The sequence below is a fragment of the Bombus fervidus genome, chromosome 8, assembly GCF_041682495.2.
Source record: "Bombus fervidus isolate BK054 chromosome 8, iyBomFerv1, whole genome shotgun sequence".
Classification (NCBI taxonomy): domain Eukaryota; kingdom Metazoa; phylum Arthropoda; class Insecta; order Hymenoptera; family Apidae; genus Bombus; species Bombus fervidus.
The window spans coordinates 10,829,874-10,847,354 of NC_091524.1; the positions used below are offsets into that span (position 1 = coordinate 10,829,874).

The window sequence follows — 17,481 nt, forward strand, 5'->3', positions numbered from 1 at the left end:
TATTTTTAAATTTCCTACAAATTCATAAGCAACCACGGTCTAGTCATTGGTGATGATTTTAATTTAATTTGCCCGTATTTTTTTGCCGATTAAACGTAGAAAAGGATTGCTGTATTCCATTATATTTATGTGAAGCGTGTTTGATCTTTTCTCTTTTGTTTCGTACGAAGATATGTAAATGTTATCACGACAATTTACGTAAAATTGGCCCGGTATTCTAACCGCGTAACGCCGAGAAATCGGATCGAGAAACGTAAGAAATCGTACGGCGCGGCGTACCGGAAGCCAGCGAAAGCTGAAAAGTTGAGAACAAGCTGGTTCTGAAAACATACGAAACTACGAGTACTCGAGCCAAACCGAACAGGGTTATAACGACAGTTACTCGCACGAAAATATAAAGTTTCATAAAAATTTGTGATCTAATAATTAGGTGGATTTTTCAAAATTTATTGATTTTGTTTCCACGTACGAATAACGAAATACTTTCATTCTATAATCAGTGAATTTCAACATAAACAAAATTTCGAATTTGATTCGTTTCAAGTTAAATTACATGTGTATAATGAATTACGTTATAATGCATAAACGTTTGAAATTTACTTCAAGCTTCCTCAATCAAGTTCATAAGAGTACCAACAAAATAACCATCCGCTGTGTGCATATCGCCAGTGAAAGTGCGTAAACGCGCGTAGAATTTCACTTGAATTTCACTTATAGATTAAAATCGTTAATACGGTTTACCGATAGAAACGACTGATAACACTGTTAGATTACGCGTTACGCGTACGAGACTCAATTACGATAAGAGGTCCGATCGAAATAAACATCGTGGATTACTTTCTCGCTGCGTCTATCGCGGATCCTTTCACTTTTCTTACCAGCCCGATGCAACGAATGATTGAATCCAATTTCGCGATGCGCTCTTCTCTCGATAAGATTATACGTCGGTCCTGGCGTCAACGTTGCCCTTTTGGATAAAATATACAGTCGAGGACAAAAATGAGCAGAGAGGTGTCAGTGAAGTTTCGTTAAACAACGGCTTATTTGCACACAAATGTAAATATTAACTTCGATTATTTGCTAAATAATAATAAAAAGTTAATAATAAATAAAAGTTAATTATATTAGCTCGAATGAGCTTCATTGATACCCAGTTCCATTAACTGTCCGCTTGTTTATGTCCCTAAGTGTAAACCGTAAAACCGATTTCCATGATCGTTGGTGAATTCGTTATCGCTGGAAACGTGCCGAGAAAACGAACAACTGGAAGATTTCGCAGCGATCAAGAGCCAGCTACTATATTTAATTTAAATATCGCAGGAGAGAAACGTTTCCTGGTTTTAATATCGCGTTATCATTAAACGGGAGAATTTTAATACGACGTAATTAAAAATTATAAAACAACTTGTTAAGTTTAAAGATGTCTCTTAAAAAGAACCGAATACTTGACGAAGTCAAGTGTATAATTAACAAGGCATAATAAAACGAGTAATACCTTAATGTCTTGTATCTTTAATCTTTTGTTAATATGTCGAACAATATTTTTTAAATTTTGGACCGGACGAAGGATATGTTTAAAAAGATACATATTTCATTTTCAATTACGTTGCTTCCTCACAAAAAATAAGAAATACGATTTATCACGTTATTCCCCTGTAGCCTTCAATTATATTTATCGAAAGAGAAAGAAAATTAGAGCTTTCATACTCAAAATAGTTCGAAATTTTATTACTACGAATATTAGTCGATCACCGATGACTTAAATCACGTTTGTAGAAAGTAAATTAACTTTACATCGATTTCTCTTGGTATACGCAAGTTATTGAAAAATGAAGCTGCCTTCTTATCGCAGCAACCCCTTCGACAATTGTGTCATCGTTGAATCGTGTTTCTTTTATCGTGTTTCTCTCTGTCTGAACGGAACTGCATTGAAAATAAAGCGATCCTTTAAAGCAGTCAGCTCGTCGTTAACCGTAATTATGGATTACGCCAGAATGCATTTTTGGAGGGGAATTGTAATTGTTCTCGTGCTGAATTCAGCTTTCATTATGCGTGCATTGAAAAACGCAATACTTTAAACATGGATGCAAGAGAGTGCCGTTTATCGGTCGTTAATTTCCACGAATGGTATTTGTGAAGTGTAAGTAGACTGTTTAGACGTTGTTTTGTTTGAAGACTTTAGGTTAAACATGACGCTAACACTGTAACGATTACATCATTATTACTGCTCTTTTAGATATACATTACCGTCAGCGATATCAATCTTTCTTTTCAGCTGCGAATCAAACAGCTTTCTCTTATTCTTCGGCGATTATTCTTTGATAGAGGGATCCTTTTAATACTCTAATGATCAGATCGTTTTCGAAACGACTACGAATTAGATTGAGAGAGGAAGAAAGAGGATAAATACACTCGAAAATTTGTGCTGTTTTCGTGAGGTGTACGTTGACTAATTTCCTCGCTTTTAGCTGCCCGAACTGGTAGAATCCTTTGAACATTCTAACAATTAATTTGTTTTGAAAAAGATTACGAGTAACGTTAACAGGATCTATTGAGAAAGGCCAAGCTTTCTTCTCATCGATATCACATCTAATGTTCTAACATTAAAATATCAACGTGAAACACGAAACATCTAATGTCTTAGTGATTAGTTTTTAAATAGAACTAATCTTTTTAGCATCGGAACTACCAAACTTTAATATGTAAATAAATATTATTGTACTCGTAATGATGATTACGATGGAAGAGATGCGATGGAAATAGATTCATATAGAAGTAGTAATATATGACATATATAATTTCTAATAAGTCGTATTTCGCTGAATCCCAAACAAGATTTATATACATTCATATGTAATGATACGTATAAATATTCAAAAGACTTACATATATATGTTTATACACGTAGAAATTAAAAAATTAAAATCACGTACGAAGAAGGAAATTCTCGGTTCTAGGACGACATACGAAATGATCTTCTAAAAGTGAAAAATGTTTACGAAAGAAAGGAGCTTCAGAAAATTGATATCATCAAAATCCGACATTTCATATGTTACAAACAATGATCATATTTCTACTTAGATAAAAATCGTATTAATTTTTGTAATTCCACATTCATACTTTTCATGCGTCTAAAAACAAAGAACCTGACAGTGGAACTCAAAAATAGATATTTATAGATTTGGCAGTTCTAACGTCCTAATAATTACGTCCTTTAACCACGAGTAACGTTGTCGCAAAGAAAAACGAAAAAATACTCTGCCTACAAATAAGGGCGATAAATCTATCGCAAGTCGTTCGTACCAACCAAGCGTTAACAATAGCTTACCTGTGCATTTTGCCTCCACGTGCTCCACGTTGCTGGCCGATCTCCAGTAAACCGAACCGAGCAGATGCTCGCCGAACGATGTTCAAGGACGAATGTTCAGAATCGGCGAACGCGAGCAGCACTTTCGACGCACTTTTTTACTCGAACCACGATTATTCTCGATAATCCTCCACGGACGAAGATTGGAAAAAACCGAGATAGGGTTGTGTCAAAGTATCTCAAGGAAGAACGAAGGGAAGAAAGACGATATAGGACGAAACGACGAATTCCATGGACTTGGTCAGACAAATTCGACTGGCCACCATTTGTCTTAGACAGTACGACGATAGTCAGCCACTTCTACTGACTCGGTCTGTCCGTTGTAGTCAGTGACCACTGACTGGATGTGCTCGGTGTCGAGTGATTGTTGGTTAGAGACTTACTGACCGAGTGTTTCATATAATGCGGTAACCTCACTCGACGCGTGTTCCCGTGTAGTTCTTTATCGACTACGTACACACGGTGGCAGATGGTGGTGGAAAAGCTCCCCAAAAGCGTTGGCCGTTGAACGGCACAGCGGAGGGGGCGCGAGGCAATGTAAGTTACCTGACTTCGAGCTAACAACCTCCAGGTGAGAGAGAACAGGAGAGGCGGTTAACCAGCAACGAAGAAGAGGAAAAGGAGCAAAGAGAGCGAGAAAGAGAGAAGGAGGGAGGAGGAGGCGTAGACTCCCGTCCACGTTTGACTTTCCTTTCTCTAAACGAGCCGCTGGCTGCTGCCCTCGATTCGAGACATCGATTGTCTCTCCGCGCTCTCCGAAATAACGTGACGTACAAAGTCGCCACCCGAACCCCGCGATTAATCCACTAGTACGGATAAGATCGCCGTTTCCATCGAATTGGTTAATTAAGACTGGCTTCGTATGTTGTGTTCGCGGTTGCTTTTCGTCTGGTTTTCTTTCGTTATCAGATTCGATGGAACAGGGTGAGATTGGATTCAGACAGGCAGAAGGGGAGTCGGAGGTAGAGGATATTATGTGTAGGATTTGGAAGATTGATGTTAGAAAAGGACGTTTGAACGGGTTTAGGCAGTTCGTCGAGGTAGTTGAAAGAATTTAGAATCTCTCGATGGATTTATCGTCTTCTACTGTCAAATCGTAATCAGGATGAATTTAGGGAACGCGTGGCATACTCGGAATGAAACTTAACCTTAATCCCTCGATCTTCTGTCTTCTTTTCATTTTGGGGTAAGTTAGGGTTAGGCTGGATTCGTTGGGATGGAATTGAAATCGAATCGTATGGAAGTCGTAATAAATTAGTTTGAGATGAACTATGTTATATGTGGATTAAAGAGCTGGTATTAAGATTATTTAAATAGGCTTGGAATGATTATTTATTGTCGTTTACCTAATTATTTATATTATTCCCTGTAATAAATGGATTCGTAGAAACAAGTCCCTTGTTCTTTTAGATGTTACGTAATTAATCGTGTATCTGATTAATGAAATTGAGAATTTCATATAAAATAGAGTTGTCCAGTTTGGCTTCGGTTAAGGTCATCTGTACGAATCTTGTGTCGATAGAGTTGAAGATTTCCAACAGTAATAGGAACGAAATTGACATTCTCCTAACGCTGAAACGTAATGTATTCAAGGAAGAAGGTATCTAATCAAAGATATGCACGAACGAAAGGCGTAAAGTCCTTTTACAAGCGAATTGTGCGATGCCAAAAGGACATTCGATTTTCGTTACATAAGAAACGCGCGTACCGCACTTTCATTGCGTAAGGTTATGAAAGTCGTGAGAATTTCAACGGCGATCAGAATATTGTAATTGATTATATAATTCGGCTAAATTCTTTGGTGACAAACGTAAATCACATTGTATCGATGATTCAAGAGTATCAAAAAGTAATTGATCTGTTGCCGCGTACTGTATTACGACTGGTCTACGCTCCAACTTTGTGATTACGCGAGCTGATAATATTTGGTTGTCAAACGAGATTAAGGGCGTGAATGAACAGACGATATTGACCGCGAAAAATTTGATATCTAAAATTAATTTTAAACGACAGACGAAGTTCCTCAAATATCGGTAAGTTAATTGCCTAAGAAGCGAATTGAAAATTTGGATGATCTTCACTTGATAAATTGAGTTACTAATTTTTTTTTTTTATTTAACGGTTTAATTTAACTTGGAGCTACTACGTGCAGTCCAGTTAGGATTGAATTACAGCTTAAAAGTATTGCGTTACTACTCAAACAAGATTACTACTTTACAATTTGAGGAAAACGATTAATCTCTTCTTCAAATCATTCGTCCATAATGAAATAGTCATAGAGTAGTAATCACAGTTCACAGTGAAAGCACCCACTTAATAAATAATTAACAATTTCTCTCAAACATAGCCTCCATGACTATAAATCTCATTTTACGATCGAATATGTAACACCATCCACATCATAATCAAACGAAACAGTTTTGCATCGTTAAAAACCCCGTTCCTATTGCTCCACGTTAGGAAAAGAAGCGCAAGTGGAAAAAAGGGCTAAAAGCAATTATCGGAGGATTATCTAACAGAGTCGAAAGCTTGAAATCATCCTATTCATCCACAACCAGTGGATTCTAGATGATCGTCGATGAGCTGTTGCGAAAAAATTTTGAAACTCCCAGTAGTAAACGTATCGATCTCGATGGCGCAAGTCGTCGAGTATCATTGGTTTCTACTTCGATTTAGATCACGGCGTCGTAAAAAGTTTTGATTAATCAGAAGATTCCGTTGAGTTTCATGCTGAAGATTCGCGGCTTAGGCGTGCATTAGACGGCGCTATTGCGAATCGTAGAAAGCGACGTGACGAGTACAAATCGTAAGCGGTGCCTCGCCGTGGATCATCGAGTAGCGGCCGCGATCAATCAAACGGTAACAACGAAAGCGAGTCGGACGTTATCGTTCGCACGAGCGAATTGCCAGGCAAATTCAGCGCGACCAAATCGCCTGGGCTTTCGGTTTCTTCTCCTTCTTTTTTACTTCTCGATTACCACGAAAACGCTTCCTTCTTCCGGAATTTCGGCTTTGTCCGTAACGAAAGAAACTTCCTCTTCTGAATTCCTCGTTGTCATTTACTTTGCCGCGTGAGGTTATTGACTGTGTTGTTTTTCAGTACTGGATCAATCTAGCAGTCATCTGAAATCATTGCTAAAGAATTTTCGTAGGTTCTTAACAAAATATGAAATTCCACTCTGAACTCCCACTTCTCTTCGATTTGGGAAATTCTATTAAGAGATTTATGGTTATAGAAGAGCGAGGAAACGAGGAATTTAATGCGACTGATTAATTGACAAAATGATAAAATTTAGTCCCGAACTTGTTCGTGTTCGTTCATTTCGTCGTGATAGGCTATTGCAGGAAGTGTCATGTTTGATATTAAATCTATCGATAATTAACGCGAAACTGTTATATGCAATGAAATTTAATTTGGTAGATTTACGAGAAAATATAAAAATTCCAAGAATAGAATGTTTATTGATACTGTTTACAAAAAATGAAACTGGCTAGCGGCTAGAGAACTTTTAATTTGACGAATCTTTTAACGGAAAAGAATTTTGTAATCTACAGTTGTGTTTTGATCATTTTGATGTTAACATAGATATGTATTAAGTTGTACAAACTCGAAAAGTTGGCTTAAAAGATTTTTTACGTGTATCGTTTATAACAATTGAAAAAGTAGTACAACTTTTGGGTAACTTAATAAGTAAAGTAGTAACAGAATTGATTAACGAAGAGGAAAGTAGTAAGTCTCTTTATCGAGTAGCTTTAGGAGTATTAGAAACATTAGTGCACGATGAAGACATTTCAGCTAATGGTCCAGCAATTATCTTGTTTAACAGTTTGTACCATATAATTGAGCGAAGATTAAAAGATCAGCTTGGGAAGATCCTAGTACCATACTTGTAGAACATCCAATCGTTTATACGTAACATTATTGTTAATTAAAACAGCATGGATTTGATCCCTCGCTAGATATGCTTCAATCGATTCCTACTACTATTTACGATCTTGCAAATAAATAAACATATCAAATTATTTACAACATAGAAAAAGACTAAACACCTAACAAGAACATAAAGTAAATGAAAATCAATATAACCTTTTTATACTGAAATATCTTTTTCTTGCAACATCGTTAGAACTTACAACATCGAATATCCTCTTTCTCTAGGCATCGTTGACTGGCAACTATGAAAACCATACAAGAAAGATATGATAAGACCACTTTTTATTTTCCGTTCCTTTCACTCGATGTGCATTGGCGGTATATTTTAAAATTGTTCCTCTGTAAAGTTATTACATCTGCAAATTGTTTCCAATCGAATCATCTCATAAAACTTAAAATAATCGAACAACTCGACGAACGTCTAAACGATCCGAGAGAATTAAAAGGAAACGTCTTCTTAGACACACATTGGTTTCGTCGATCAATCAGAACTATAAGATGGAAGCACAAATGTGATCTATCAGGGAGGGGGGAGATCAGGTACGAATTGACCCTGCCGTGTTTGCAAAGTAAAAGTCGCCTGATCGTCGGCTTAGAATCTCTGCTTTTAATGCAAGACCATCACGTGATGGAAAAATGCGATGCACGGTGTAATTATGTCGTAGATCTTCCCGAGACTTCACATTCTCTCGACGTTCTCGATCCTCTTCTCGCCAACTGAGGGAGAGAAACTTTCATATCAGTCGCTCGTAGCTTTTCTAGTCAATCGTATGAAGGGTTGTAATCATTAATTTACAACGTTACGTAACCGATATATCGTTCTTCTTTTTTTTCTCTCTCTCAGTTTCTGTATTTCCGAGCTTCCATTTTGCGTTCGATTTGGATAAAATTCATCGTGTGAAAAAAAAGATGATCGAACACGGTTCGAGGGTGCACGAGGTGTGAATGCGTACAAAGTACAAGCTGTGCACGCGCAAGGTAGCGTTTATCTTCGCTCCTGCAGCCATTATCGTAAATCGAGATGATTGGCAACGAGCAATTTATCGGTATTCAATTACTAATTTCAAGTCAGGATTGTTTATTGGAAATTAAAGCGAGTATCATTTGCGCGATGATCAATTTGGAAGTTTGAGAAGATTGAAATAATCTTTGGTAGAAATATGTGAGCGATCTTTATGTCAAATTAAAGTATCGTTTACATACGATGAATTTTGAAATTTGTGATGATTCGAACGATCTTTAGCATAAATATTGTTCAAGATTTTCTCTATTATAGGATGTTTAATTACTCAGCTAGTGTGAGCAATTTTTGTGGAAAGCAAGTAACACATTTGCGTACGATGAATTTTGTGATATATAATAGAAAAATGAGTAATAATAGAAATTCTACTGTTATGTATTTTCTTTAAGATTTTCTCTATATCAAGTCTGTATATAATATAACATCATATAAAAAAGAATGACAATAATGCAGGGGATTTTAATAAGCTCGTTTATATGCTAGCATTTATTACTCCATTCTATGCATTTATTACTGCGTTCCAGGCTTGATGGTGTAACTATTTTCAGAAATTCGTCATTGCTACTTGGATCGCGTGAATGGAATAATATTCAAAGTATACAATTGTTGTTTAACCTTCGCTAATATATGGTGTGTTAAGAAAAATACTCGTTGATTAATTATCTCAAATATTAATCCAATTGCGTACTTCACAGACAGTTCAAGTTCAAAAATTGTCCTACATTAATCCTGAAAATACCACTGGAGTATTGCATTCCGTCTAAATTCTACTTTTACTCGTTTTCATAATTAAAATATCCGAATCCCCGGTGTAACGTTAACAAAATCTCATGCAGAAATTTCAAATACCGTAGAACCAAGGAACAACGCGTGAAGCTAAAATATCGCAGAATTAAAAAGTAAAATGTAAAATTTGAAATATCGCATAGTTGAAAACAAAGATCAGAAGCAGAAAATTCCTAAAGATTAGAAACCTATTCAACGACCATTTCCTTCGCTGAAACTTGTATTTTTCTTAACAAACTCGTACATTCGTAGAAACAAAATCAGGATTTAAAACACATTTCCCGAGCGTCGTAACACGTCGTCGAAGTTCTTGGTTTCGACAGCAACCAAGAACAATTAAATGCTTCCAGCTATTCGCGAGTTCCCGTGACTAAATAACGGGAGCCAACTGGCAAAACCGTTACGAGAGGAATTTTATGCATTCCCTTCTGCACCGATATTTCTCGTGGCGCGTAAAACGTATGAATGTGGAGCGAGAGTCGCAACTTTGACGAGCGGACTCACAATTTGGCAGACCTGTTCCGTTGCGTAACAACCACCGCCATTTTCTCGATATACGGTTTGCTGAAAATGTCAGATCTGCGCGTACATAGTCACTAGACGATAAGGAAAACCGGAAAGTTTCAGCCATAAACAAAGAAGGAAATAGCTTCGAGTGAAATTCGACAAAAATGGAGAGAGATTTTCAATTAAATAATGACTGTACCAATAGTAGTAATTTAAGTGACAGGTGGTGTACTTCGTCACCCACGATTTCTTTGTATAAGTGTAGTTTATTGTAGTTCATGTTTCTAAACGTCTTTTCTTCGTTGCATATTCTATCCTATACGTGGAGTCTGTTATGCATTCGAATCGTTGTTTTCGTATCGGGCTTGGCATACTTCGCGTGTTTCTCTCTGATCTTATTGCAACGATAAGTCTTTTGCTTCGTCTTATGCTTTCCAAGTGCTTTGCCGAACAAATACAAGCTTGTAAGTTATCAAGTTACCTATTAAGAATTTGTTCCAATACAAATCTTTCAATCTTCAAACTCCTAGCTTCTCAGATTTTTAAATTCCCAAATCTTTTCTGTTCTCAATATCTCTCTCTCTCTCTTTCTCCCCCTTTCTCTCTCTCTCTTTCTCTCTCTCTCTCTCTCTCTCTCTCTCTCTCTCTGCCCGCTCTCTCTAAATACTCAAATTTATAAATTTCCAAGCTTCTGAATTTCAAAATTTCTAAATCTTCAAATTTCCAAACTTTCAAACTTTTAAATCTTCAAATTTCCAAACTTTCAAATTTTTAAATCTTCAAATTTTCAAACTTTCAAATTTCTAATTCTTCATAGTTTCAAATTTTCAAATTTTTAAATCTTCAAATTTTCAAACTTTCAAATTTCTAATTCTTCAAAGTTTCAAACTTTCAAATTTTTAAATCTTCAAATTTTCAAACTTTCAAATTTCTAATTCTTCAAAGTTTCAAACTTTCAAATTTTTAAATCTTTAAATTTCCAAACTTTCAAATTTTTAAATCTTCAAATTTCCAAACTTTCAAATTTCTAAATCTTCAAATTTCCAAACTTTCAAATTTTTAAATCTTCAAATTTCCAAACTTTCAAATTTCTAAATCTTCAAATTTCCAAATTATAAAACCTCTAAAACTTGAAATATCCCAGTTGTTAAATTCCGATTAGACTGTCGTCTCGATCGTAAGAGAGACGGTCATCGTGCAGGTTTTGGTCAGTTGGAATCCGACACTACCACGCCGCTCTTCCCCCTAGAAGCGGTGAGTGTTCATGCGGATTTCCTCCCCGGAAAAAAATAAGAAAAAAAAAAAAACTGTAAACCTTCGCATTTCATTCGTACCTTGGAAATATAATTTCTACATCTATGATTCTCTTCGTCCCATTGATTTTATCCTCCTGCATATGAGACACTGCGTAACGCAGAAAATACAAAGCCCGAACAAACGAGAAAAAATAGTGCGTATCATCGAGCGGAGCAATGTCCACGCGCAACCTTCAAGTGCAGTCATCGTATCGAAGTCACGGTACATGTTACAGCTGGAGCAATGGGCGTTCGCATGATCAGCGTGTTTCGACTTTCTACTTGTACTACAAATTGGCCATTTTCTTCGATCGTTTAAATTGCTTGGTCAGAAAACGTGTACATAATGTGACAGCATACACGTCGATATAATTACTCGATATTTCTTGCTGATCTTCGCTCGCGTTCCGGCTCGTTTATCTTTATCACACTACCGTTCTGGATACTCTACTGTGACTAATTAGAATTTAATTACGAGCTAAGAGCAGACTACCAACGAATCGTCAACAATTGCATTTCGACCTGTTGATCGAACGTATCGAATCGTTTAAATATTGGCCATTTTTCGAGGACGATCACTTTAATCGTGACTACAGTTGGGACAGGATTAAAACACTCAGAAGCTACATTCAACAAGTTCATAAATTGAAAGGTAGAAACAGGTGATGATATTACAAATATTATTCTTCGAAATTTATCTTGGATTAATTTTTTGTGCTACTTCCTTATAATAAATGTAATATGAAAGTAAGATGTTTGTTCGTCGAGAAGTTGAACACGATTCATTCAGCTACGGGTGAAAACGAAAAAGTGCAGTTGATCAAATCAATCATACTTTATTTATTTCATTATTATGCAATTTGGCTTCCGAGAAACTCGGTTAATACACAGGTGATAGACCTTTGGTCTCGCTCATATGGACTCGATATGTTCCATCCCAAACTTTCTTTGTCACAAGATGTCATATTCCTATAAACTGATTTGTAATTATGATATTCGGTCACCATATCTTCATATACCATTTATAATACCATTTCATACTATACAGATTTCTACGAACATCTACAAAAATCCGCAACCTAAATAAAAATCTGTATCTCTGTCTGAATATCATAACAAATATCCTACTTTGTATATTTTGTATACGTATGCATATTGTATAATGTATACACCCTCTACGTATGAATGAAGTCTACTTATAATTATGCGAAAATATGTGAATTTAAAATAATGATTTCGAGAAAGAACAGCGTGAACCAATTCTAGTTACCAGACACCATCGAACAAAGAAATGGTAAATTCGCTATCAACTTTGATTATTCCGATTTTGGTAGAATCAAATTGTAAGTCGATTATGGTAGTGGTCTTTCTGGATCGCGAACGGCCGTGCTTTACATGCAACCGCGATTTCGACTGAGGTGAATCGAAAAAAAGAGCACTTTCTCCAGGCATTCGCGATCTTCGAAAGTTGTCGGGCCGCGATGTCTCACGAGGTCGCCTTCGCGAGAACCTTCTCCGTAAGCTTACGCACCAGATTTCCTTGGACGGCCACACCGCGGCGCCGGAACGTTAAATGCCACTGACATTCACTTTTCGTTACGTGAAACGGAAAAAGAAAAGAGACAAGGAAAGAGACTAGGGTGGACCGGATGAATCACGCGACTCACTCACAGATCCGTATCGTTCTTATGGTTAACCTTCCATCGATATTGTCAGGTACTAAACGATCACGAAGATTAGTTTTGAGTCTTATGTTTAGCTCTAAAGCATTTAACTTTTTGTGTTTTATATTTTATTTGATATACTTTATTTGATAAATGTTATCGTTGTTTCGTATCGTTGTAACTCTTCTAGAAGAGTGTCAAAAATGATAGCGAAATTGTTAAAATGGCAACTGAGAACACCTGAGATTCGTGACCGAGATTCAACCTGTTGTAATCAACACGATCAAACGTAACCCGGTTTAAGCAACTTTGTTACAAAGTTGCAGAAGCTTGCAACAACCGGCTGCCCGTTGAATGCTACGAAATAAGGTAGACGCGATCGCCCATGAGAATTCTAAACAAACAATATTCGGTTACTTCCAACGGTTCATTAAACCATTGTTTGCGAAAAGAAGATTACGATAAAACGAAGAACCTCGTGATCTTAGTAGCTTCGCCTTTCCTGTTTTCGTGCCTTCGCTCGCCTCTTGCAAGAAACTTCGTGAAGCAAGAACTATAGGTAAACAGCATAATTTTACGAACTGTATTTATATTTAATAAGAGCAATTAATAAATACGAAATTATTAATATTGTATAAAATGTCTAGTATAAAATTTACTAAAATTCGTAGTGTATCAACTTTGATTTTTCTTTTATTCATCGGTGTACCTGAATTTTTCAATACAAGATTCATGCCCACACGTGATCACCGCTATTTAAAACAATCAACATCACCGTATTCGAAGCTATACGTTCTCGTTAATGAAACTGTTCCACGTAATCAAACCTCCACACCCATAGACTCTTACGCGTTCGAAAAACGATAAATGGAGCAGCATTGGGCAATGGAATGTCGCCCGGAGGCCAAGTTTCGCTGATTTAAGTTTGATCGATGGATGGAAACAGCCGATGAATCGAGAAAGTTACTCCTCGAGCGTATACCTAATTGATCGGCATCGAGGAAAACTATTCGATCGTACGAATTTCCTTCGTTCAGAAGCGAACTCGAACGGGATAGTTATCGATATCGTCCACTTTGTGTTTAATTATTTATGCGTGAAGAAGATCGTTCGACTTTCCGCGGTCCGTTAATCACGATGAAAGGCGAGATAGCGGGTTCAATGTGGAATTGTTACATCCTCGCCGTCGTATATGGGCTATATGGGGTATGGAGCCGAGCATTGTGTGTAACAAAAACTGATTGATAAGGTTAAAGGGCGTAGAAAGAAAGTGATGTAAAGAATTTCATTGTGCTCGTATCCTTGAAATATCGATGATATATTAGCGTAAGCTTGCTTGGAGTGTATAAAGGATTTTTAAATAATCGTTGGCATCGGAATAGTTGACAGTTTAATTTTATATAAGTTGACGAATGTATGATTACGTCGCTCGAGTAAATCGTCTTTTGTTACAGTCACTTTGATCATATTGATGAATGTTCGAAGAAATTTATTGGGAAATCGAGTTTTTATTATTCGACTCGCTGATGGTCCCAGATTTTATTAATTTCGTGTTTCTTTTCATTATTTGATAAAATCTGCCTGATATGTATAGATGTATCTACGAGTTTCAAATTGTATTAATCGTTGAATAGCGTAATTAAACTACAACAAAAAATTGAAGACAGTTAGCTATATATGTCGTTGTAATGATCAACGACGAGCCAATACACTGCCAGAAATACATTGTGATACATTCTGTTGCATATTCTTTATCGTTTCTTCAACACAGCAGAAGTGTAACTTTTTATACAGATTATTATCAATATTATTTGTCAGTGTTCAAGATCTTCAATATTATCATACATAAGAGGCCATCTAGATGATGAATTATGTACATATTTATATTGTTAATACAATGTTGACAATATTAAATATTGACGGTGATATTGACAGTAATAGTCGTTTGAACGCTCCTTAATATGTCAGATTTCAATGATCCACGTAAAATCCTGCCAACAAACACGTATCACAGTGACCGCATTTTTTCATACGTGTTGGGTACACCACAGTTGCTGAAATCGACTGTTATAAACGCATATCGTCATAAACGGCGCAATCGACACTGTAGTTGCCTCTCCATCGCACAAACATGCAATTTCAACAACCAGTTTTTTTTATCAATTACCACATTTAACCTACAACATATGTATAGCGCTGTTTCTTGGATCAGGCAATTAATTAAACCATCGAAACGACCGAATTATACAATTTTTTGATACGTTATCGCTCCCAATAATCGTTTCGAGAATTTCCCTCTTTTTAAAGCACCGAACGTTTCAGAGAATCCGACAACGATCAATTGCAATTAATCCACCTGAAGATATATCGAATTGCTTGACACATCACTTCTCCGAGTAAATTCTTCAAAAATCTGGTCTTTTCAAACGTTACAAATTTCATCGGATTTTCCCCGATATTTCCTCAAACGTCATTCCTAATTCATTCTTAAATTCTCGCTACGGAATCTTGCGCTAAATTTATCAGTAATTTGCAAAATTCTCTCCTTCGCAGCACGCTCTAGAAGTTTTATATGTAAATAATTTGATTGTATTTTGTTTAATTTATCGATACATCATCGATCGGAATAAATCAACAAATTCCGCATTTTTAAGACATTAAGAGTTTTATACGTTACGAAATTGATTAACATATTGTACGATTCACGCGTAAGTATCCCATTCAGAAACTGTTTCATAATTTCCAATAATGATATCATTCCCATTATATCGTAATATCAATAAGCGTCTTCCAGTAATTAAACAAATTTGCTTTCTTAAAACAGTAGTTGTTAGACAGAATTCGGCAATTAGGAGAGAATTTGGTCACTGTGGTGACCGAGTTTCAGGAACGAGACTCGGTCGCGTACGTGCGAAAGGTGTATCCTTGGCGGTCGGGGCGGCGCCGGAAATTCCCTCGAAAAATGTTTTTTAAACAGGTTTGACCAGTGGTTACTGCGCGTGTGTTATCGATCCGACGCAAATGTGAGCGGGAACGTGCGTCGTTGAACGACTCGAATCCGGGACAATGATATAACATGCTCTCATATTGGTTTCGAGACGATCGAGCAACGTGTGCGTACTACAATTGCAGTTACACGCGTGCCTGAACATCTGCTAAGTCGTTTGCACAAACAGTGGCGATAGATCGAACTTTAACAAGTTTCAAGTAGATCAAGATGAATATTTTTTCTTTATGCGTTGAGGAAGACTCGTGATCTTGTCGCGCCGATGTTGCTTTTGAAGTTACGCGCGTTTTGAGACGGTGAAAGCGATAGCTTGTTACGCTTGTTACGACGCAAGAAGTTGATTGGATTTTCTGGATCGTGCTATTACGGTTCTTGGGGCGGGCTGGTTTAGATTCTGTGTGGGTTCTTTTCGAGAAAATTTTGACGAAGGAAAGTGACGGACAGAGGATATAGAATGTTAAAGTTGAATCTTCGAGAATAATCTATTAATTTGTATCAGTATTTTTTTAACTTAAATTTGAATTTGGATTCTTAAATTGTAATTTGTTGATTTGAATTTAAATTTCAGTTTGAATGGCTTCGTTTACGTATAATCTCGAATAGTCTTGAAATGTCAGTTGTACCTAGATTGCAAAACATATTGTATCAAATGCACCAAATCGTCGCTTTAACTTTCTCCTTGATACCTTCACTTGAATGAAAATACTTTCATCGTTCCTCTCGTGGAATTCTGCAACGTTCATCGAAAGGCTCTCTTCGTGCTAAAAAGTCGAAAGTGGCGGGAACAAACCGATCATTTACTCTTATATACGAGCCATTCCGAAACCAAACTGATCGACTTCAATCTTCGAAAGACATTTTAACTTTGATGCAACCACGTATCTCAAAATACATATAATTAAACTTATCTCTCTAAATGTGAGAGTTTAAAATTTAAATTCAATCTCAATACGCATTTAATTTTATTTAAAATTTTTAATCTTAAAATGTAAATTTATGATCTCAGTACATGTTCTCCTTTTTAAAAAGTCGGCCGATTAACTTGAATAAGATTGATAAGTTTCGTTCGTGCGTGGCTCGTGTAATATCTTTTATATTCGGTCATCTAATAATTCATATATTCGCGTATTCGTTAAAATGATTAATAAAATAATAATTTACCAACGTTATTTTTCCTACTATTTTTAAATTCAAAATATTCGCCACGAGCAACCACTGTTATTTTTGTATATGATACTGACCTGAATCTCGCAAATGCTATCATATCAGTCAGGTTAATATAAATCAGACCGCTTGAAATGAAATACTGCTCGATGTTGCGAAAGTATTTTCGGAGAAGACAAATATTACAGGAGCACGATACGCGATGTTCATTCTAATATAACATTTATATTAATCTTAAAGATATTTATAAACGCGCCGAGCAAGAAGAGACAGTGTATGTAAGATATAGTAATAAATAGATACATAATTAGATAGAAATCTCGAGGTAATATAACGTACATTTCAACTCACATTTCATGACGCGCATTTACAGCATTGCATTAATTTCTAACAACGCATCAACATATTCTTACTATTATATTCTCTCTATTCTCTATCGCTATATCCGATATAACGTTTCACTTTTTTTCTGTAAATTTAAAGTAAATGAAAATGAAAAAATCGATGAATAATATTGATCAATAAATGTCGACCAGTTTACTGATCTGAACAATTAAATCCAATTTACTCGAACGAGGGTGCGATTTCGTCATTACCATACGTTTACAGAGAATGTTTAAATACTTTGAAGGTGCGACTGGACCAATAATGTTTATTTGGTGAAAGGGGAAAGTTTTGTATTTCCTTATAGGAATACATCCGAGATTTTTAAATGTCAATCTGCGAAGGTTAACGA

At 36.2% G+C, this 17,481-nt stretch overlaps 2 protein-coding genes across 4 annotated transcripts in view; one reads left to right on the forward strand and one right to left on the reverse strand.

Annotated features, from left to right (window-relative positions):
* Positions 1–3,831, reverse strand: part of Cysu (peroxidase homolog) — a 33,722-nt gene extending 29,891 nt beyond the window's left edge. For 2 of the 3 annotated variants that reach the window (XM_072008125.1, XM_072008124.1), the window contains exon 1: positions 3,329–3,830. In XM_072008125.1, coding sequence (XP_071864226.1) covers positions 3,329–3,336 — 8 coding nt within the window. In that variant the 5' untranslated portion in view covers positions 3,337–3,830. Of the gene's footprint in view, positions 1–3,328 lie in introns of all 3 variants that reach the window. The other variant, XM_072008123.1, reaches the window with a different exon arrangement.
* Positions 1–17,481, forward strand: part of Cep290 (Centrosomal protein 290kDa) — a 169,621-nt gene that overhangs the window by 48,725 nt on the left and 103,415 nt on the right. The gene's annotated exons all lie outside the window — the stretch shown is intronic.